The sequence below is a fragment of the Agelaius tricolor genome, unplaced genomic scaffold (assembly GCF_023055355.1).
Source record: "Agelaius tricolor isolate 1412-34295 unplaced genomic scaffold, bAgeTri1.0.p SCAF_1, whole genome shotgun sequence".
Classification (NCBI taxonomy): Eukaryota; Metazoa; Chordata; class Aves; order Passeriformes; family Icteridae; genus Agelaius; species Agelaius tricolor.
The window spans coordinates 60,190,580-60,212,847 of record NW_027269261.1 but is presented as its reverse complement, the minus strand read 5'-3'; the positions used below and the strand labels follow the sequence as shown (position 1 = coordinate 60,212,847).

Genomic DNA, 22,268 nt, shown 5'->3' with positions numbered 1-22,268 from the left:
AGGGTGTGAAGAGGGGATGGGCCAAGGCAGACACATTCACTCAAAGCGTGTGTCTTTTACTGAAAACATGGAAAATATGAATGTAGCTCAGCTGAGAGCACAGATCGCACAAGTCAAGGTCGGGTCTTGCTGTGGTTTCACTGTTTCCCAGGAGAAGTTGCAAGAATTTCCATGCTTTTCTGATCTGAATTTCATTTGGAAAGTATGTAAATGGTTATTTTCATTGCTTTTACTGGCTTAGTCAGAAACTCATGCTGAGGAAGACAGGCATTTTCCAGAATTTTCACAAATAATAAAGCCATCATAGCTCACTCAAGAGATGCTAAAAGAGAAGTTTGACAGCATATCTGTGGAACATCTCAGTGTGGCAGAGCTACTGGTTGTCACAGCTCAGTGTGCAGCACTGGCAGGCAGTATGAGGAAGCAAGAGCTGTGCTATTGGACTCAAAAAAGTCCTTGTTAATAGCTGTGAATTTTCTTGCATCCTTTATTTTGATACCCTATTCTGCTCCTGGCTTTCAGCAATTTAGTCAGCAACATGGTAAAAGAAATATTAAGTGTTCAAGTGTATGCAGTTTATACAAAGAAATTCAAAGACTGTGCTCACAGAATTTGCAACTGATTTCAGGGATTAAAATTATGTGTTCAGCATATGTGTATATATGCATAAATAAAGACATTGAATAAAATTTGAGAGTAATTTACTCACAAAATCTAATTTGGCAAGATAAATTTTCAGTAGCAGCTCTGAGAACTGCAAGTCCTGGTCATTGTCACTGTCAATGAGACTGAAGTGTTACTTCAGCTAGTTAGTCTAGCAGAGAGTTGTCATCCATGAGATACTTGAACATTGTCACATCTTAAAAGGTAAATGTGCAAAAGCAGAGAGAGAAAAGAAAAAAAACACTGCAAGAGGGCCAAAGAAAGTAATTTTGGTGTCTATGGTGGAATATAAATTAGTTTTCCCTTCTTCCCCAACCCTCAGCAGACAGCAAGCAGCGTACTCAAGGTAACTGAAGAATGAGGCAATCTTGGAGATGGGATCTGATTATATGAAACACACTGGGAATAAAATTTTTCAGCTTCTGTTTGCCAGAAGATGGCTGAAATCTTCATTCCCTGTTCCTTAGTACTTGTAACTCATGGAGGCTAGGATCCTGTGAAGGCTGTCAGCGAGCCAGCCATGCCTGCTGAGAGGCACTGGAAATGGTTCAGTGTTAAGGCTTTCCCTGGTACTCAACACAAGGGCCACTTGGCCACTCTACTCCAGTACGCAAGCCTGGGAGATGGTTCCTCTTCCCTTACCCTCCTAGAATATTTATTTCCTGTTGGCAAAGGAGCAGATCTGTCTTCTGGTTGATCCATAATGTGATTCTCTATCGGACGACCCAAGACCATGGCTCCGGGGACACAAATCAGGGCTTCTTACAAGCCCATCATTCTGAGCTGAATATTAAGCATGCAGTGAACTAGATGCTGGATTTCTTACTATCTCTTTTCTAATGTCTTTAATCTGATGATGCTATTGCCTGTCACGTTTCTCCTCACCTCTTTTTGTGATAGATCAAAATCCTAGGAACAGAATTAAGCCAAATCTAAAGGATGCTATATTTAAACTTCTTATCTGAAGAAAAATTCTTATCTCGATCTGAAGATGTATCTCCTAGTCTTTCACTGTACAGTCACACCATTCAAAAGACTCAACACACCAAAATTACATTATTTTACATATACATAGACTGAATTCAGGAACAAGCCAGTCTGTTAAACTGAAAAAAAAAGGATGAAACATTAATTAATCATCAAACCATTCTAAATTGCTCACTCCTAAAAAAAGATTATTTTTCCTGTTATTGCTTACTATTCCAAATAGTAAATGATAAATTTTAAACAAGTAATAATAGGAAACCCTAGATTTGTGTCAACAGTCTGAAGAATTGTGTGATTAAATATTTATGGTAGGTAAAAATATTTTACTAGAATAATTTCATATATTGCAGAAAGAAAAGGTAAAGCTGTCTGAAGGTCAAAAGGGAAAATGACATTTTCAGAGGAGGAGGTACATACAAAATTCAAGCTGGGACCAATATTTCCTAGTGCTATGATGTTCCTCTCTGTACATTTCTTATGATTAGAATTGCTTCATAATAAGCTCCCCTAGCAAAATTTCACTCTAAGGAACTTAAAGGAAAACATATGTTATTCTTAAACAAGAACAGAAAGAGTTCTTGGAAAGAACGCTTGCTTTTTTACTCATGAAGTACTCTTAGTGAATTTACCTGATCGTTTAACATGAGGTGATTTGGGGACATTTGCTTCTTTGATATCTTTTAATGACACACAGTAGGGATTGCTTAGGTGACCAAATATTAACAATAAATTTTCTTAACTATGCAGAACTTGCTAAATGGGCAGGTGCTCCCTCAATGTGGTACATTCCTACCTCTATTCTAATCTCTTTTTTCTACATCACTTCAGTTCCTAAGTATTGCTGAATTTTATTGTTTCTGGGCAGAGATCCTGTTTAATGTGTCTGAATACATTTCAGCACAGTAAGAGTCCAACCTTTCAAGGAGATACATTATACCTTATTCAATATACAATTTATAGTTTTTATAGTAGATGACACATTAACAGAAATACATTCTAAAGGTGTTTTTTTCCAAAGAAGCAGAGAAAATGAGAAGAGAGTCTGAAGGAAATCCTGCACTGAACAACCAGGGAAAGGTCTGCCCGAGTCCTGCCATGGGCGTCTCTTAAACACATTATAGCACATAGTGTTCTCTATGGCAGGATCCCACAGACATATGAGAGCACAAATATTTATTTCACAAATTTGGACTCTCTGGTGGAACATAAACATTTTGTATGTTGCCTGTAGCTTATTATCACGGATCCAATGTTACATTTCTCAGAAATCAATCACCTAGAGTGCACTTTGTGCTGAGATCCAGGGTAGGCAAGGAAAAATAAGGCTGTGTATTCCAATGATTATCCAGATGCAAGTATAGGTGTATCCCCCAGGAGCTTGCTGGAGAGCCCTGAGTGCCTTGACTGCAGGCCAAGCCATTGGTATTGTGCTGTTCCTGGTCCTTTCCTCACATTCACAGCCAGCCCTGGAGCCTGCTCTGCCTGGGCTCTCCAAGAGAGCTGGGTGTTCTTGGCCAAGGAGCAGGTGTTTTTCCACAGCTGGGACAGGAAAGGCTCAAGTGGGTACTCATGAATGGAGGGGAGTTGGACAGGTCTCTGCTGCTGGGAGGAGGTAACTCCTGGTCAGGGGCAAGCTGTCAGCAGAGGAAGAGAGGTATGCACACGCCTTTCATGGAAGGAAAGACAGACACCTTGGTAGGAAACACACCCATTTCTCCACGGAGAAGTCTCATCACTGAGATCCACTTGGAGGTCTCAGCTGGCAGCCATGAAGGGTCTTTTGTCTCACATGTATCCACAGATATTTACACACTGGGGAGAATGTCATGTGTGATTTTAATTTGAGATTCATTGGAGTGAATCACATCTAATGTAAATTAGTTGACACTTCTTTACTTCCTCAGTAATTAGAATAATAGAATAATTAAAGGCACTACTTCTCCACCCACAAGACACACTTTGAACCATCCCTCTGCTGTATATTTGAAGAATATTCACTCTGACCACAAGAAGTATGTTTTATGAGTTGAAACAAAATATCCCTCAGTAGTAGAAAAATGTTATCCAACTGACTTTAAACCCATGTGTGCATTGGACTCTTTAAAAATGTATGGTATGACTTTTATAAACTGACTACAAAAAATTTGCAATTTTTGTTCTTAAATTATTGCCCAAGAATAACTACAAATCTCTTTTTGTGTTATGACACAACATAACAGAGGAGCTTTGATTTGTGATTTTGTTTTCTACAGACCATATTCCTCTCACCTTTTCTGAACCAGACATGAATAAATGCTGCAGTTTTTCATGGTCTGCCACAGCTCACCAGATCACTATCTCTGTTTCAGTCCTATTCTTCAGCCATTTTGATTCTTGCCTGCAGTTGTGGTACCCACAGCACAAATCTGGGCAAATTCATGAGCTGCTCTAATGTGCAGTCTCCCATCCATGATATTACCAGACCTTTCTATTACCCAGAACTGGCCAGGAACAAACCACTCTTTCTCACTTGTATGCCATGGGTGTCAGGAGAGGTAGAGTAAGGCACTGAAAGACCAATTGTGCTAACTTTATATTGCATGTGAGAAATCCCCTGAGGTTATATTTGGGAGAAATTGAAGACTGTTGGTGTTTATGCAGGCATGCTGAGAGGCATTGATGTCACTGAGGACCAGAACCTGGCTCTCTATTCCCCTGATTGTGCTGAAAGCCCAAAGAATGAATTAATGACACTCCTACTGATTTCTTATGACTCTAGGACCCTGCAGCTTAGGAGAATAAAAAGAATCCCATATTGTACCTTGATGAGAGAAATTATATGATGAGATGAAATCTTCTATGAGGTATCAGTACTAAAATTTGGATTAATGCCCATTAATATATAATAAGGATGAGTCAGGAACTGGCTCCTTAAGTCTCTCAGTGATTAAGGGAAGTAGTAAGCTTATGAAAACATCCAACATTACCAACATAGAGGTAACCTGATTGGCTGCTGCATCCCTTCAGTGTTGACTCTCAACTTTACCACCTTAAAAACTTGCTATTATTGGTAAATTCTGCCACTTCACTTCCCAGCCACTTTCTAGAGAATTTCTGGATATGCTGAGCACAGATGCTTGCAGAACACAATGGATGACGTCTTCTATTGTGAGAAGTTGGCACAGCTCTCTTGGTATTAAAATCCTTTTAGACCTGCAGAGACACCAAATCTAAGTACACAGCTGTGGCTCATCCCAGCAGTTATACCCCTCTGTCATGAAATAATCACCAACAGTGTCTTAAAAATATTTGTCACTCCTTAGATAGGTGAAGTGAGAGAAGGATAGAGATTTAGAAATCATGAACAGTGCAATAGATTTGAATAAGAAATTATATTTAGAGTCTGTAGGCTGATTTTTAAAGGTTGCATGAGTCAGTAGTCATCATGAGGCTGAATCAGATTTCTTCTGAATATATAGGAAGGTATGAGGAATTTTTCAAAAATTATTTTAGGTTCCTCTTGCCAATGCTTTTGAGCACCCAGTTTGGGTGTCTGTCAGAAATCCAGAGCATCAAAATTCCCTTCAAAGAAATGAAATTGATAAATGATCAGTTACTCATTTCATTAAACAATCAGTAGAAAGATCATCTGAAACTGTCTTGTGAAACTTCAGAAAACCAAAACCTTGAGATGATTACTGTTTTAAATTGTTGTTTTTGTTGTTCTTGTTAATTGTGGATGTAGCAGGTCATCTGTCTTGAAGAGGATCAAAATTCACTTTTAAAATAGCCTCTGAGATTCAGTATAAGATGTTTCTTGTATTGATTTAAGATTGTACTTTTCAAAACTTCTACGACTTCTACAGTCTACAGTCTTCTATTTACGTGGTCATAAATTAATTAAAGTGAGATTAAATGAAGTGCAATTTCACATGCATTAAAATAAATTGTTCTTCAACACTTGAGATTAAAAGAGAAACTAATTTAAATGAAGAGAGTGGTTAAAGCTCTAATTTAAAATAGGTGTAAACCAATTTGAAGATAACAGACCATCTGGGAAAGCTCAGAAGCAGAGAGAACATCTTGACTGAGTCTGCATCCAGGTGCAGAGGGCCAAGAAATTTCAAGGAGCTAATGACTGATTCAGGCTGAGTGCTAGTTAGAGACTGTCAGATATCCAGTCTTTTCCCCATCTTTAAGTTTCCAGCCCAGAGCCTCAGCTGGCAACTCAACCTGTATGCTGCCATCCTGCTTACAGTCATCCAGTAACACACTGTGATATGTGGTGAGGGAAACAGCATCCTGCAGATAATGAATTGTTGGTTCTTCAACAATGTGTGTGTACATAGAGAAAAATAGACTGTAGGTGATATGAAAAGAGAGAAAAAGACAGAGAAACAGAGAGGAAAGAAAACATTTGCCATTGATTAATATTTGCTATGAGGATAGCTTCAGTACAGAGAAAATATTTTCCCCATCAGACTGCTTTGAGGTTTTTTTTCCAAACTGTAGCCTGAAGAAAACAGGAAGAAAGAAACTGAAAATTTTTCCAGATATCATACCAGGATGCCAGCCTTTTCCTAGGTCATCTTATCAACCTTGCTGATTGTTCAGCCCACTGCGATCTGCGTAAGTTGTTTTAACAGTTGTGTATCAACAGCAAACATTTGCCTGTTGCCTTCCTGTGCCACTGAGCTCTTCTCTTTGCCCAGGAACTCCTGGCCAGCTGCCACAGACAGTAGACTCACCATCTTGACTTGGTCATATTTGTTAACTCACTCTAGATAAACACAGCTGATCAGCAGCAGCAGGCATCCCTTACTCAGCTACTTTTCCTGACATGCTCCATACTCATGAGGTGCATTGTGTGATTGATTTGCAGGGTGGCTATCTTCACAGGGCCCTGGAGAAGGATGCAGTCAGAAAGTGTGAAGAGTTAAAACACAAGGCTCCAAAACAAGCCCTGTGAGCCTCTACAGCTCCTAGGAAACAACCTTTTCCACACTGACTGATGAAAGCATGAATTAACAGACACAACCTTAATTAATTCACTGTCTCCAATGGAAAATGACATTTCTTGGCTTGCCAAAGAAAGGAAAGAATGTGAGTTTAAAGAAGGGAAAATATTACAGCTAAAAGGGCATAGTTATCTTCAGAGATGGTGATTAATTGCCTGGGAAATACATGGTCTGAGAGCTCATGTATAAATGTTTAGTAAGCACCCAAAACCAGTTCATAACAAATTCCCTTGAACATAACTTTTGCCATGCTTGTCAGTTTTGCTTTTATCTTAAAGATGCACGGATGTGTTGCATTGAAGCCACAGCTGCAGAAAGGAGGAGTGTCAGTGACTGATACGGGTACCTGGCAGAATTGTGGCAGGGAATAGAAGGAAGAGATCATTCTGGCAGCCCCTTCCTGCCCTAATGATGCTTCTCATCTGCAGTGACTCTGGGTCATTCACATTCACAAAAAGAAAATCTAGAGAATGAGAGAGCCAAACAGTGAGCAAAATGATTGCCTGCTGAGGTTTGGTCTGCCTGCTGTCTAACCCTCTGTCACTGCACCAAATGATTTGTCTTGCATTGTCTGGTTTGAATTTTTCTTTCTAATGTGCAGGACTGTTAAAGCTCCACTAAAAAAGTCCTGCAAGAGGAGAGTTAGTTTGATAGGTGCTGATTGGTGATCTCCAGATACTACCAGAGGTCTGTTGTGGGAAGGAGAAAGGAGTATTTTCACCACTGACAGCTGTAGCAAAGTCTCTATTAGTTTTATTGTATCTGGTTAAAATAGTTCTCAGCTGGGCTCTGTGTGGAAGTCAAGGCTACACATTGCCCCTGTTTTTCACCCTGAATAGGGATTTTGTTCCTCAGATCCTCTGATGTCATGAGCTCAATTTTACTCTTGATGCAATGCCCACTTGCTTTTTCCCTGGCTGCCAGCAGCACAGAAACAGGCACACAAGGATGAGGGAGCCCACGTGTCCAGTCACCTATCCACCAGGGCACAGGGCTGAAAACAGAAAAGGAAGATGAATAGAAAACAGTCCAAAACCCAGTCCGAAAGAGCTGAATAAAGCTACAGAACTGGACAAAATGGTCCCTCTTACCTTCGGACCTGCTGTCTCAGCTCTGGAGGCAATAACAAGCTGGCTTTGTTTTTGTGATCCAGCCTCTGGTTTGTGGGAGAAGGCTGGCAGCCAGAGGCCCTTGCCCCATGCTGGCAGGGGAGCTGGGGAACGCTCACTTCAGGACAGTCAGTGGGAAGATGGATTTAGGCATATTGTGCAAACCTCTATAAGTCTTCTTTTTTACCATTTTTTTGTTATTTGGGCAAGTATGAACCTTTCCAAGGAAGGGGTGATACAGTAGAAACAACCCTGTAATATTTTTCAAGTAACTGTTCCCTACCCTACTATTTTAAAAAAGAAATTGATAATCTATTGTTGGCATATGCCCTGGTCTACTGAAAAGTCATTTGAGAATAGAGCAGAAGAGGAAGGGAGGCAAACGAAGTGATTTTGATATGTCATTTTCCAGGTGATTTACATTCCATTATAAAAGCACAGAATTTGTTAAAATTTGCAATTGAATTAAGAATAAACAGCTGTGGGAGAGTCTGGATAAGCCTGCAAGAAACTCAACAAAAATACTGAATTTCAAGTTTTTTGTAGTTCTCACTTCTAATAATCTCAGTTCAGAAAAATCTTCCCAGTTCTTCCCCAGGTAATCAAGATGTTGAAGAACAGAATGATAACAGCAAGTGGTAATATTTTATATTTGCTTTTGAAAAGTTCATTAATTTGTCTCAGCTACTGCTATATATGTCCACAGAAGATGAGTTAGAAGAGAGGTAAATATCAGCATTGATTAAAAAAAGGTGCAAAAGAATAAAAACATTTTTGTTGAATTATTCATCATTCCATTGGGATTAGTCTAAAACTGCTGAACAGAATCAGTTACTACCAAGGTTTCCCCATCATTTCCAATTTGCAGGTCCTGTTTTCAGTAGCATATAATGTTTCTGAATGCTTCATTTGGATGAAATTTTCCATGTCTAGTGTCTGCTTTAGGCTGCTTTGTTTGTGGAAAAAATCAGCCAAAATGATTCATTGGTTTCCAAGTAAGAGGTTAGTTAAAAATACATTGTTTTTCACACAGTAAAAATGTTCTGATCCCTTTTCCCTGAAGGCACTGAAGTATCCCTCTCATTTGAAACCTGGGATTGGGCTTGGCACAAAGGCTGAAAGGAGAGGGGTACTCAGTACAGGTGGGCCTAGGGAACACTCTAATATATAGGAATTAAATCAGCAAGCCCTGTAGTTTCTCTTCACTGGGCTTCTTCCAGCAGATGTCTGACAAATCTGTTGTTGGCTCATTCCTCTTCTGCCTATCACTCCTGTGCAAGTGCTGTGCAGCTGTCTGCAAGAACCAGGGAGCTTTGGACTGTATGCTTGGAATGCTCCCTGGCTGACCAAAAATTGCAGATCCTTCTCTGTCCTTGTCCAGGAGAAACTGAATTGTGGGCATTTGGCTGCTGGATTGTCAACACCTGGGAAAAGCAGCTGGCATTTCCACGGGCAACACCTAGCAGCTTCTGTCTGATTTTCTTTTCTTGCTATTTTTAAGGATGAAATTGCAGGGGGAAAAAAAAGAACATATTCCAGGTTCTTTTCATCTGTGGTTTGTACAAGGTGTCTGCCTTATCAGTTGTAGAGAACAAACACAGGGAAACATGAATAATTCTAAGAACTGGCTGGCAGGTTTTAAGCAATGCACCAGCTGCTTATTCAGCATAGGAAAAAGTGCATTGTTATGTGTCTCATCTCTTTGCACAGAGGAAATACAGAGGTATGGTGCTGGGGAGGAAATCCTAATAATCCATCATAGAAGTGGGGCACTTCTGGGAGCCTGCTGGGCTGTGTGCTTGTATGGCCATGCCTGGCACTGCATCAGCACATCCTGTCCTGGCTTCCCACCCAGCTCCACTTTGAATTATTTCCTTCTCTCTGTGTGTAGGTAAGGGGGCAGAAGTGTCAGGAGCTGGGGCAGGGTCACGTCTCCAGGTACCAGCACCCAGAGTGGGAGAGGGTTTGTGTGTCAGTGTGCAACTATCAGACAGTATCACACTGGTTTAGCTGCTGAGCAGAACAAGGGGCTTGCCTGGGAGTTGAGGGGGATGTCTCTGTGTGTTTTTGAACACCAGAAAATGAAGCAGGGTGGTGGGATCTGGGGCCTTGTCTGTGCAGGGGACAACTATCAGAGGGATTCCCATTACATATATGCAAATATTTCCCACTGATGGGTCTTCATCATGAGCTGCTGGGGGAGGGAACAGGCTTAGGCTGTTTGTGCTGTCTGTGCATGTGCAAGTGTCACTGTTGGTGCTGCTTTTTGGGGTCAGTCTGTGTATTTGCATATAATGCATGCCTCATGTTTGTGCAGATGTGCCTGGTGGGGATGCACGCTCAGTCTTGCCACTGGCTGGACTTGGGGACATGCAGCAGCAGCACCTTCACCCCTCTAGGGATGCCAGAATCAGCAAACCCAAATAGTTACGGTATTTCTAAATGCAGCGTAAGCACCCTGCGTGCTGATGGGAAGGTGAAATGGACAAATAAAATAGGCAGATAAAATCGATAAAAGTATTTTAATAGTTTCCATTAGGTGACAACTGAAATGTTGTATTTCAATAAATCTGTCATTTAATAATGCTGTATTTTAACCCCTGCGTCTCACACAGCCTATCATTTTTTTTTAAACAGTGATGGGTGTTTGAGGCACTGCTGGCTGCCAGAAAAGCAAGACCAGGACGGCTGCAGAACTCAAGTAATTCTCCCTCGGTACCACAAGATGGCAGGACCTTAGTTTTAAATCTTTTCTACTTCTGCCTTATTGGTTCTGCTTTTTTTTTTTTTTTTTTTTCCCTGTCATTTTTGGGTTGCCTGACACTCTCGGATACTGCTATTTACATTGTTAAACTTAGAAGGTGAGTATGAATGATGTGTCTTTAGTGATGATTCTTTGTCTGCATAGCAGCTTTGCTTTAGCTCTGGAGGGGATTGAACACTTTATTTTTCTGCTTTATAAGTATAACTTGGTGTAGGTAGGTGCACTTTTCTGGTTCTGTTTTTGTACCAATTTTTCCCTTTTCTTTCTGGGAGTAGGCCAACCACTGCAAATAACTTTATACTGGTATAAATTACAGATATAACAGTTTACACATAAAATGTTCCGTCTTTTGTCCCTGTACAACACCTTCGTAAAATGACTTATTTTTTGAAGAAGGCAGATGCTTAGCAGTTGTTGGGGGGTTTTCTACTTCTGTAAAGTGCATTGATAGTGCCTGATTTCAGCTCTTCCCCTCTGACCTCTGCACCTGCACCTGACACTACATCAGCAGGCACTAAACCAGATGGGCGCTGAGGATGGGGTTCTAATGGCTGAGTGTACTTTGGGCCTTCCCTCCTTTCCTTCACTGCCACTGAGCTCTCTCTCTTGCCTGGGAAGGCAAACAAGGCAAACAGCAGGGTTTAGGGTCGGCACAAAAGACTGGTTAACATGAGCTCTTTGTTGCTTCCAGGGTATGAAGTGTCCCTTTTATCGAAAAGCTTAGAGCTGATAGCATGTGCAGATCTCTCAGAGGACAGCAGAGAGTGCTATTCAATAAGCAGTTATTTTTTCAGTCTGGTTCTCTCTTTTTCAGGTTTTAAAGCAAAATCGAAGAGGAAACCATGAAAGATTGGGGGGGGGGGGGGGAAGTGGGGGCAAAAAATATTTTATTCCTTCTGCTAGGAAGGAGCCCTCCCTCCTCTACAAATTAAGATGGATGTGGTCAAAAAAAGACATGAAGAACCTCTCAAGTTTGGCAAGTCCATTCTCCTGCCTGGGTATCTCAGCTGTCCATTGCTTCAAGGCTAGCAGATGGGCAGGGGGGTAAGACCACAGCATATTGTGGGGAAACTGGCAATTACCTGCTACCATACTAGAAGTCAACACTTTAAAATTCCTCCTCTGACTCTGCTGCTATCCCACTCTGCAGGCAGGAGCAGGAGAGAATACTTCAAGCATTTGTCGCAGCCGAAGAAGCAAAATAACAATGTCTTTGTGTCAGACAGAGTAAAATCCGTGGCTTTAAAAAAAAAAAAAAAGACAAAGAAAAGTGAAAACCTTTCTTAGTAACACCATCATTAGCTGGGATCTTGTGTTACCTGTTTTAAGGTAGCTGAGGACTAGAAAAATTCTAGCTAGGGTTAGAATAGGAATAATGGGAGTGACAGAGAAAGGAAATTATTGTGGTAAACCAGCTGGGAACTAAATCCAAAGAAATTAAGATATCCCTTAGTCCAACAACTACTAATAGAAGGAGAACAGCAATATTTGAAAATTGAGAGTTAAACTTTGAAGAGAATGTTATATAGATGGATCTATTTTACTCTCCCTGTTGGGGTTGAGGCTGACTAGAGAACATAATCTGTATATTTTTCTAATATGAAATCTTTTCCTTACCTTGCCATTTCAAAAACTTTAACCTGTTGCAATGTCATACAAATATTTTTTAGGGAAAAATAGTGAAACATTCTTAAAAACCCTAATCTGGTTCAAAAAAACCCCAACCAAAAAAATAAAAAACCCAGAAAAGAACAGTTTCTAAGAATCAACTTTGGCAGACAGATACTAGGCCTTTAACACAGGCCTAGTGTTAGAAAAAGGAGGTCCTTAGAAAAGGCATGTTTTATCTTTCTATTTACAAGGGAAAGATCTTGTCTGGTTACCAAACTACCTTCTGCCAAGGAATGTCCCTCAAAGGGGAAAGTTTTTGCCAAATCTAAGATTACCTGTCCCAGATAAAAATCGCTAGGACTTCATATAGGAGAAGAACAACAAGATGGACAGATTTCATAATCTGAAACTCTTGGCTACTTGTCTTTTCCAGCCTTCCATAATTTTGTTTTGCCTAATTCTCCTCCCAATAAAATCTCTTTAATAATTTCTTTACTTCAGCACTGTTACAGTCTCTGTATATATGTGGGAGTTCTCTGTCTCCCTGTGGTATCCATTTTCACAGATTTATCCATCATCACCCTGTCTTGAAGGGTTTGGAGACATATTCCTGGTAATGGCATGGATACACTACTGAACTTGGGACTCCTAAGCTCTGTTCAACACCTTAACTATGAACTCAGTTGTTCTTTCCATCCATCATGCTTTTCAAAAATACCAACAAATTTCATATTCAGTGATCATCTCTCTTCTCTCTGCAGCTCAGCTCTTCCACACCCTAGCTAAAAAGCACTAACCTTTGGAGGTATGTTCAGTTGGACACATCTATCTTTAATTTTTTTCCCTATGGTCTGGTTCCTGAGATGCCTTTCTCAACTTTCTGACCTACTTTTCTCTGTCTTGCCAGCCTTAGAACACTAACTCCTCAACTGCTGAAGGAGGAGGAAGATCCATATAGCTCTATAATGGATTTGTGTCACCTACATCAGCAGCAAATCCAACCTGTCAAGTCTAAAAATGTGTCCAGGTTCAGTATTTCACTTAGAGTCTCCCAGAGAGGCACAATCTGGGAATAGCTTCCCCCAGATTTATTAGATGATGCTACAAATAATGGCCTACAGTTGAGCAGCTTCTATGGTTTGCACAGAATAGTGCAGATTTGTTATATATAAATTTACTGTATTCCCCAGAAATCCTTTGCAAGGTTTTGCACAGGTTATGAAGAAGTTTTCAAACCTTATCCTCTAAAATACTTTAAGACATCTTCTAAAGACAAACTAGTCATGCAATCTCAAGACAACCTGTGAGAAAGAAAAATATACTGCACAACATCCTCTTTAGACCTAAGAGCATAAACTCTCCAGGAAACCAACAGGAGACCCACAGAAATGCTATTTGTCTTAACAAAGTGGGCATTTTTAATGTATTTTCTCTTGTACTGAGAATTTGCGATCATAGGCATTTGAGATTGTCACATTATTCTTATTTCTTCATAATGCAAAATGTTTCACAGTATCGTGTCAAGCTTTAAGAACCTTTTATTCTCTAGTTCACAGGTTAGAGCAGGGGAAGGAGTTAGCAGCTTGGATTTTGCCAATTTTTCTCTCAAGAGATTGGAAATTTTTAGTGAAAAATACAGCTATGTTTCTTAAAAATCACTGCAAAGAGGGAAGTTTAAATCATGATTAAATAATGGCAATGTGCTCAGGAAACACTTGCTCAAGCCTCTAAAACTAAAAGACAGAGCAATATTTTTTTTTCTTTGCCATAATTTTGTAACAGCATTGTAAACGCTACAACTTGTCTGGTCTGGCGTCTCTAGTGAAAGAAGCACATTCAGCTCCCTGCTGGTTTCTTGCTTGCTAGGATGCAAGAAACAGCATTTACAAGGTGATGTATATGCAACCCAAGGGAGACACCCATAGGAAAGGAGAGAGCAGCCTCACAAAAGGCAATTTACCTTGCCAATAAGTCTCTGAGTCTCCAGGAGTATTTACACAATCTGTTTGTGTTTCACAAGCAGAGCTTTCTGTCTCTCAGAGCTCACCTCCACAGCACACTGTTAGTTGCCATTGGTAGTGCAACTGCAATACGTTGTCCTAGAGCAGATGTGAAGCCCCAGATTTCCTGTTACAGGAGTCTGTTGCATGCAGAGCAAAAAGACATTTTCTTGAAGTAAATATTTTTCTAGTATGCCCAGAAGCAGACTGTAAGTCACATTTTTAGTCATCTTAAATTTCCCAATGTTTGCCTGGTACCTTACCATTTTCCTGTAAACTGGAAACACCACAAAGCTAAAAATTCAATCTAGGTGAATAGTCTCCTTTGCTTGATTTGGTGTGCAAACATAAATTATGTTTACATTTTTCACCTAGGTGAGTACCCTAAGCATCAGGCCTTAGGTGTTGGGTGATGGGGCAACTGCACCTGCACCACCTGCACTTTGCAGGGGCTGAAGTAGGGAAACTCCATGGCTGTACCCACCCCCAGTGTCCAGTGCAGGACACTGGTGAGGGGATGGCAACTGCTTGTGAGGGCACCCATGACCTAGGGAGACCTCTCTGGGAGTGGAGGAAGGGGGCTAGAGGGGCTTTCTCTGTCACAGTTGTCATTTTCTTCTCCCAGCTTTACCCTCTGCAAAAAGGTTGAGGATGTTTGCTCTCTCTCTCTCTCTTTCTCTCTCCCTCACCCTTATAGGAGACACAGATGTACCAAAAATCAGAAATAAGAGGCAAAGGGCAGAAGGAATGAAAATTCTTAAACATTCCAGTAGTAATGATTGGTCTAAAAATAGTCACTTTCTGCTTGATGGGAGGAAAGAGGAGAATGAGGCCAGTGTTTCTGCTGGATTTTGTTTATTAAATTTGTGCCCCTATGGCATCTGGGATAATATGGCCAAACAGGCCTCTTTTAAACAAGCCAGACCTCCCCAGTGAAAGGAATTAAGCCCAATACAGTTGCACTCCCACAGCTGGGATTCAGCCTCTCACCCTTGCACTGGTCCACACTTGCACCCTGCCAAGATGTCACGCTATGCAGCCAAGAATGGGCTGACATGGGGTTGTATAGATGCCTGTATAGGGCCTCCAGCAGGGGAAATGAGATCAGAAAATGACATTCTCCTCTACAGGGACAAATGGTATAGCTACGTAAACACCAGTGTTCCTATTTCAGATGTCCTGCATCCTGTTTTCACTACACACAGGCAAAATCCCAAATGGTTGTCAATTTAGATGAGAGGGATATTTGAGGAGAGCCACATGTTTAAATGGAAGATCTGTAATGGATAAATAATAGACCCAAAAGGGATTAAATGCTATAAATAGTACATCTATAGATAGTCTGCAGGTGATAGGTGACTGGATCATTTTGTAAGGAATATTATTAAAACATTTTCAGCAACTGTTGGAGAATGCAATCCACCAAATATTTAATACCACTAAAATATTTACATATCTGGCTTCTCACTAGAAACTTTTAACTATTTTTTTCACACAAAGAAAAGCATGAATGACATAATTGTTAAAATAATGTATTGTGTGTAGTCATTTTTGTGCTCATCATCTACAAGTCATAGATTTTCCAATGTATATACATCTTCACCACCATGGTTTGCTTGATAATAGTACTTACTGTATATGCTATTAACTATAACTATTATAAATGCTTTGGGTAGAAACACAAAGAACATATGCTTTACTAGAGCTCAATAATGAGAGAAAACCACAGAGATCTGTGTCTGAGAGCTTTTTCCTGTGCAGTGTGACTAGGTGTGTGCTTGCTACATGTTTTTCTTCAGTGACATAGAGTTAGCTCGTAGCATTTCTCACTTTTATCCTTGTTTGAATTCTCAACAATTTCAGACTGGTTTTTATTTGTTTTCTGGTTTTAAGTTTCTGTAATAATGTGTTCACATCTGTCTTGGATTCTTTTATTTGGAAATATCCCAGAACTCTATCACCAATTTCTCTTTTTATTTACCTGTGAAGCAAAATTTTCCTTTCCATTCCCCCAGAAATCATAAAACACTTGTGGGTTAAACAAAAATGAGTGTTTAGTGTATATGACAGGTCTGCCTGATATGCTGGCAGCTATCTCTCACAGACATCCTTTCTGAGCTGGCTTTGCTTTACATCATCTTGTGCCATACTGGATAGCAAAAACAAACACCCATCTGTTCACGTGTTCCTAGGATGGGTGCCCACAGAAAGGAAATCCCTGTAGATAAGAAACTGCATCAAATCAGAGAACAGACAGAATGAAATTAACCCTAGATCTGATTTATATGTTTTGCAAATCAAGTCAACCCAGGATGGATGCCAGTAGTAGCAAATGAGACACAACACTGCATGTGAAAGGGCTCCTCTATCCAACACAAAAGCTCTTTTCTCATTTCATTGCCTGTTATTTTTCCCCTTGCTCCCTGAAGAAAAGCTGTTAAAACATGCCTAGATTAGGGATGGGTTTGAGCATAAGAAAGGCCAAGGTCCCTGCTGACTCCTGTTAGAATAGGATGCATCCTAGACTTCATGATATCTTAGTAGATGGAGGATGCCCCTCACTTTTTTTACATTCAGAAAAGATCTGTAAAAATAATCAGTCAGAAGACTTTTCTGCCTATAATTCACCATGACTACTCTTTTCAACCAGTTATATTTGGGACTACAAAACAGAAGAACATAGTTCTTCTGGCAGGAAGAAGACACCTACATAGTTACATTTCTTTATTGAAACTTCAGGAGCTTAATCCCAAAAAAACCCACATGCTATTTGGCATACACTACTTCCTTAGCTCATCCAGAACTAAAGGGAAGAATGACAGAATATATCACAGTCCAGGTATATTTGGAGCAAAAACCTCCCCAACAATGATAAAGAATTTTCCCATGTAGGAGTTTTTCCAAGCCAAGTACAGATACAGCATCAGAAGGATAAAGCTGGCCTTGTGAACTTTTACCTTCATGGCCCATCTTAAACTCCCTTTATGCATAAGTTCTCTAATGAGATTGCTATAGCTCCTAGAAAATTAATCTACCCTTGATTAAATCTTTCATCTCTACTTGAGACATGGAGCTGCTTCAGTGCCTCTCTCCTGTCAGCTATCACATGCATTGTAATTTTGGCTACATGCAGAGGAGCCCTACCAGCTCTGTGATGCTTTCCTTTTTACTTTTCAAATTCAGAGAAGACAGCTGCCAGATCCTCTCCTCATCTTCCTTCTTATGTGATATTTCTTTGCATAAAACAGCCTGCCCTGCTTAAGAAGAGGAGCTGCACAGAGAGCTGATATCAGTTGTTAACAGTTAATGAATAAAAATGGGCAGAAAAGCATTTTAGCTCAGGTTCTTGATCTGCTCTGGACTCACCACACTGCACAGAAGTGCTCAATGTCATAAAATGTACATAGCAAAGCCTGTGTGTAACTAAGTCTACAGAGGTTAGTTGTAGAGCAGGTGTTGCAGCGATCAGGGAAGCACTCTCAGCATCCAGACTAACTTATTTTTACAGCCACACTCCAAAAATGTTTATGCAATACTGAAAAAATTATAGCTTACTGTAACTGCAGTGGGGCTACAAAAATGAATGGTTTTTTTTTTCAATGTTCAGTCCTTTTCTACTGTGTGGCATAATTTCACTGGGGAGCAATAAATTTTGTCTCTTTCAGGAATCTTCCCTACCCAACACCATCTGAGTTGAAAAGTTGCCAATTTCTGAATATAAATAAAACTTTGTACATATGAGACAGAAAAACAACCTCTTAATCAGCAGTTTGGCCTATTGCAATGCTCAGCATGTGCTAACAATAGCTGCTGGCAGGCTCAGTTCCCTGTGCATGGCAGAGCCTAAATGTGAGATAAATCTTTATTGCTCCTGCTGTCCAGATCAAATCTAGAAAAGGAATGCCTACTTCTCGCCAAAGATTTATTCACTGTGCAAATATCTTAGGACACAAGCAACGCCCTGAACTACCTGGGATCAGGAAAAAGAAATGCCAACAAAGCCAAAGGATTTGTACAGGATTCACAATGAGGAGATTTGGGGTTCTGCCTGTGTTTTTCATCCCTTTAGCACCCTTAGTTCTCATATCTCAGGAGCTAAGATGGTTTTGTAGTGTGCTGCTCCCAGAAATGTCCAGACTGAATGAATCCTTCCCATAGCTTTATGGCACATGTCAGCCAGACATGCCCAAATTTATGTTTGCAAGTCCTGTCCATATAGCAGTGCTTTCATTACCTGCAGATAACAACAATCAAGGCAAAATAATACAACACAGACCAGGCTGATTGTGGTTAACTAAGTTGCTTTTAGTTTATTAATTTTACCCATATACATAGATGACTTTGAAAGCACCACATGAAAGAGGCAGGACAAAGTATAAGAAAATGGTACAGGAAAATATTTCAATATGCAATGTTTCAGTGTACCTACTGTATTTCATACATATTTTACATTGAAAACCAAAAACCCCACAGTTTCCAAAGGATGTACACATTTTGTTTTGATCCAGCAAATGTAGTTCATTAATAAGTAAAAAAATAAATCTACAATAGCAACAGTGCAAACACATCAGAACTTGCATGGCATACAGAACACAGATGAATAAAAATTATTATACAAAGGGCTCAGTGTTTCCTATGGTACTGGCTGTGATGTATACAATACACAACAGGGTAAGGAATAAACTGCAATTTAAACAGGAAGATGAACTGCATATTACTGGCTCTGTCTTGTATGGTCGCTCTATATCAGGAGGTAAAGCTGTCATGCCTTGGATCTGAAATTAAAATAGCAAAAAATTATCAGAGTTTTGTCACATAAGATTAGAAAACTCTTTTTGCTCTCAAGATAATTGGCAGCTTGCCTGATAGTCTATTGATAGTTTGGTACTTGGGCTGTGATTGTCACTGTGGAAACATCAAGCTCAGTAAAAATATGAATATACTGCATGCCAAATGATCAGCCAGTGTGCATATCCAACATTCTCAGCTCGAGAGCAGCAGTACACACTGGCATCCTCTACAGTCAAGCAAGGATAGACTTTGGTTGGCTTATTTGAGTAACCTTATTTTGCTTTGTGGGGTTGTTTGGCAGGTTTGGTTGTTGTTTTCATCTTTCTGTCAAATACAAACGAAAGCTGGCAGTGTCACTCTGCTGTGGGGATATAGGATGATATTTGAATGTGTTCATTTCTGAGTGCAAGGCTCACACTTGCACGTACAAAACAGCTAAAACTGTGTACACAGGTTTTGTTCCACAGAACCACAGAATGGTTGTGGTTGGAAAGGATCTCTGGAGGTCATTGGGTTCCATGTCCCTGCTCAAGCAAGGTCACATACAGCAGTGTCATATTGCTATGTACTGAGCATTTTTCACTCTTCCCATAGAACTCAGTGCAATTTTATGGGATTTGACGTAACTACGTGTTTGCTATAGTTTTGACATGAAATTGGAGACATTTGTGTACACAGCTCAGCTTGCTTTTCCTAAATTTACTCCCTACATGTTAAAGAAAATAAGCTTTGCAGAAAGTAAGCTCCTGGGCACATTTTTGAAAGGTTGAATGCCCACCTGTACAGCATATGCTTGCTTTGGGGACTTCATCTATGTTGCTATTATTCTGTACCCTAGAAAGAAACCCCAACTGAATATTGACTTAATCTTAGCAAACACAACACAAAAGTAAAACTGAAATACAGACCAACTCTATAGAAAAAAGAAGGTATTTTCAACTCAGTTCCTCTGCTTCAATTTTTTTCAGTCTTGTAACAACTGAGGGATTGTTTGGCTATTCAGGTTAAATCTGTCCCTGATTTTAATGAGGATGGTCATTTAAGTGTAATATCACTAATAAGGGAAGGGAAAGGAAAGAGTCCTAATCTTAGCTTTGAAGAATATGCCCATGTCATTTTGAAAAAGGAAACTATGATTAAGGAAGAGCTAAGAACTCCCAGTTTCAGTGAGCTCATTCTTTGAGTTGTAAGTATTGTTCCTTCATCCTGTAAGATAAAGAGCAACAGCATTTTCCAGAAAGTATACAATTAAAAAAACCTCAGCCTATCCCCTCTTGATAAAATTTCTGTGCTTTTCATCATCTTGACTTGTTCTCTGACAAATAATCAGTGAAAGGGTGGCTATGCAATTGCTACTAGTCATCAGCTATAAAGGTCAAGAAGTCTAACCAAAACTGGTGAAAAGTCACAGTATTGTCTACAACTGTTTTTTTTTCTGTCTACAACTACTTTCCACAGGAGGTCTACAATGGGACAGAACCTCTTTCATTACTTATAGCACACAGTATTCCTTTGTCATCCAATGGGCAGAACAGTCTGACCTATATTGGAAAAACACAAGAACGCTGCTGTAGGAGGGGCAATTTCTTCAACACCTGAAAGGACTCTGTGACACACTATGAGGAAGCATGGGCTATCTTCTAGGGTGAGGAGGATGAGGCAGAAATCCTTTCATAGGAATTACTTCATCAGTAGTATCTCACAGCAGCTCTGCTACACTGGACTGAAATCACAATAGGAAATAAGCTGGTACAGTGAGACTGCCTCTAATTCTGAACAGAAAATCTCAAAAAAGTAAAAGCCTCGAATTTGGAGTCTGTAAAGGAGTTCAAAGAGGAATACATATTTTAAAGCATTTTTTTTTAGGGATGATATGACATGCACTAGCCATTCTTTTTAAACAAACATCAACATTGAAGATGACAACTTTTCTCAGCAGTGTTCTGGTAAAATACCAATAGATATTTAGAATAAATAATAATTTATTGGGGAATTATATTTTCTCTTACAGGTTTTTTCATCAAGACAATAGGGAAAGTAAAACCATGGAAGATAAAATCTTAATAAGTTGCACAAAGGGAACAGACTATCCAATTTTATTTTTCTGGCCCAATACTATAGACAATTCTAGGATCATTAAAAAAGCATGACTTATTGCAAGAATATTCATACAGCTTTAGGTTTTCTAGATGCCCAAGTTAAGAAGGCAGATTCTTGAGGCTTCATTATGCAGTCAGTAAGCTTCCCCTAGAAGGTGTCTCAGAGAGGAAACCTGATTTAGGGATTTCAAATCATCTGTTGCAAGACCCTAACATAAGTCCCTGACCATGGAGGTAGCCAAGGTAGGACAGTTTCCTGGCATGGTCACTTCACCTGACGTACATGGCTGCTCTCTGATCAGTCCCAGCCCCACTGAAAGACTCCATCTTCCTATTACTGATCCCAGGTGCTGATTAAAGCTCCAACTTCTCTATTCTTTTTAAATGCTTCTAGAACTCAAGCTAGATGAAAGCACTGGTAAAATATTCTCATCATTTGTTATTGTATGTAAATGAAATATAGCTGTGTAAACATCCTAAAGACATATAATCATATAGTTACTCACATGCATTGAAACACAGTAAATCAAAGTAGTTTCATGTCATCATTGCCTCCTTTTCAGCACACAGACTTACCGACCATTCGGCATTATCTGTTTTAGAACATCTCACGTTCACAGGTAGTTTAAGCACAAGTTGATTATAGGAGAGACCCTCTGATCTGGACCATTTGAATTTGTTCATTGCATCCATAAAAGACAGGTTTTTATATTGCTTAGGACTCTTGATAATGAAAGGCCAAGTCCTAAAGAAAAACAAACAATTAATTTTAAAAAATAGATAAAAAACTATCAGGCTGAAATGAACGAGGAAAACTTCTGGGGAACTTAGAAAAATAAACACACTACAGCTATGTATATTATGCCTAGCTCACAAAGTTCTCTTTTCAACAAAGTTCTCTTCTACTGAAAACTGATGCAGTTTCATTGATTTTGACAGACTCATGAAAGGCTATCAGCAGGTTAGTACTTGCTACCAGATGCTTTTGGAAATGAAGGACTTCAAGAGGTACATTGCTCTTTTCTGATCCACAAACTCAATGCACAAGCAATACAAAGCAGATCTGCTGTAACTTCTGAAGAAAACAAAAACAAAAACAAAGGAAAGCCACACGCTCTCTGAGGTTTGGCAGGCCAGGTTGCCAAGGAACCTTTGCCATTAGAAAGCTGCTTGCAGACGGTTCTGCCAAGCTCAGGTCAGAACTGAGGAGTTGCTCTGCACTGGTGGGCAGCAGATAATAACCAGGG

General features: G+C 39.8%; 1 protein-coding gene across 1 annotated transcript in view; it reads right to left on the bottom strand.

Annotated features, from left to right (window-relative positions):
• Positions 1 to 18,415: 18,415 nt before the first annotated feature.
• Positions 18,416 to 22,268, bottom strand: part of MOXD1 (monooxygenase DBH like 1) — a 49,777-nt gene continuing 45,924 nt past the window's right edge. Inside the window, exons 11-12 of the mRNA XM_071436461.1 lie at positions 21,598 to 21,766; positions 18,416 to 18,906 (exon numbers count right to left, since the gene is read on the bottom strand). Of these exons, the coding sequence (XP_071292562.1) occupies positions 18,742 to 18,906; positions 21,598 to 21,766 (334 nt within the window). The 3' untranslated portion in view covers positions 18,416 to 18,741. The remainder of the gene's footprint in view (positions 18,907 to 21,597; positions 21,767 to 22,268) is intronic.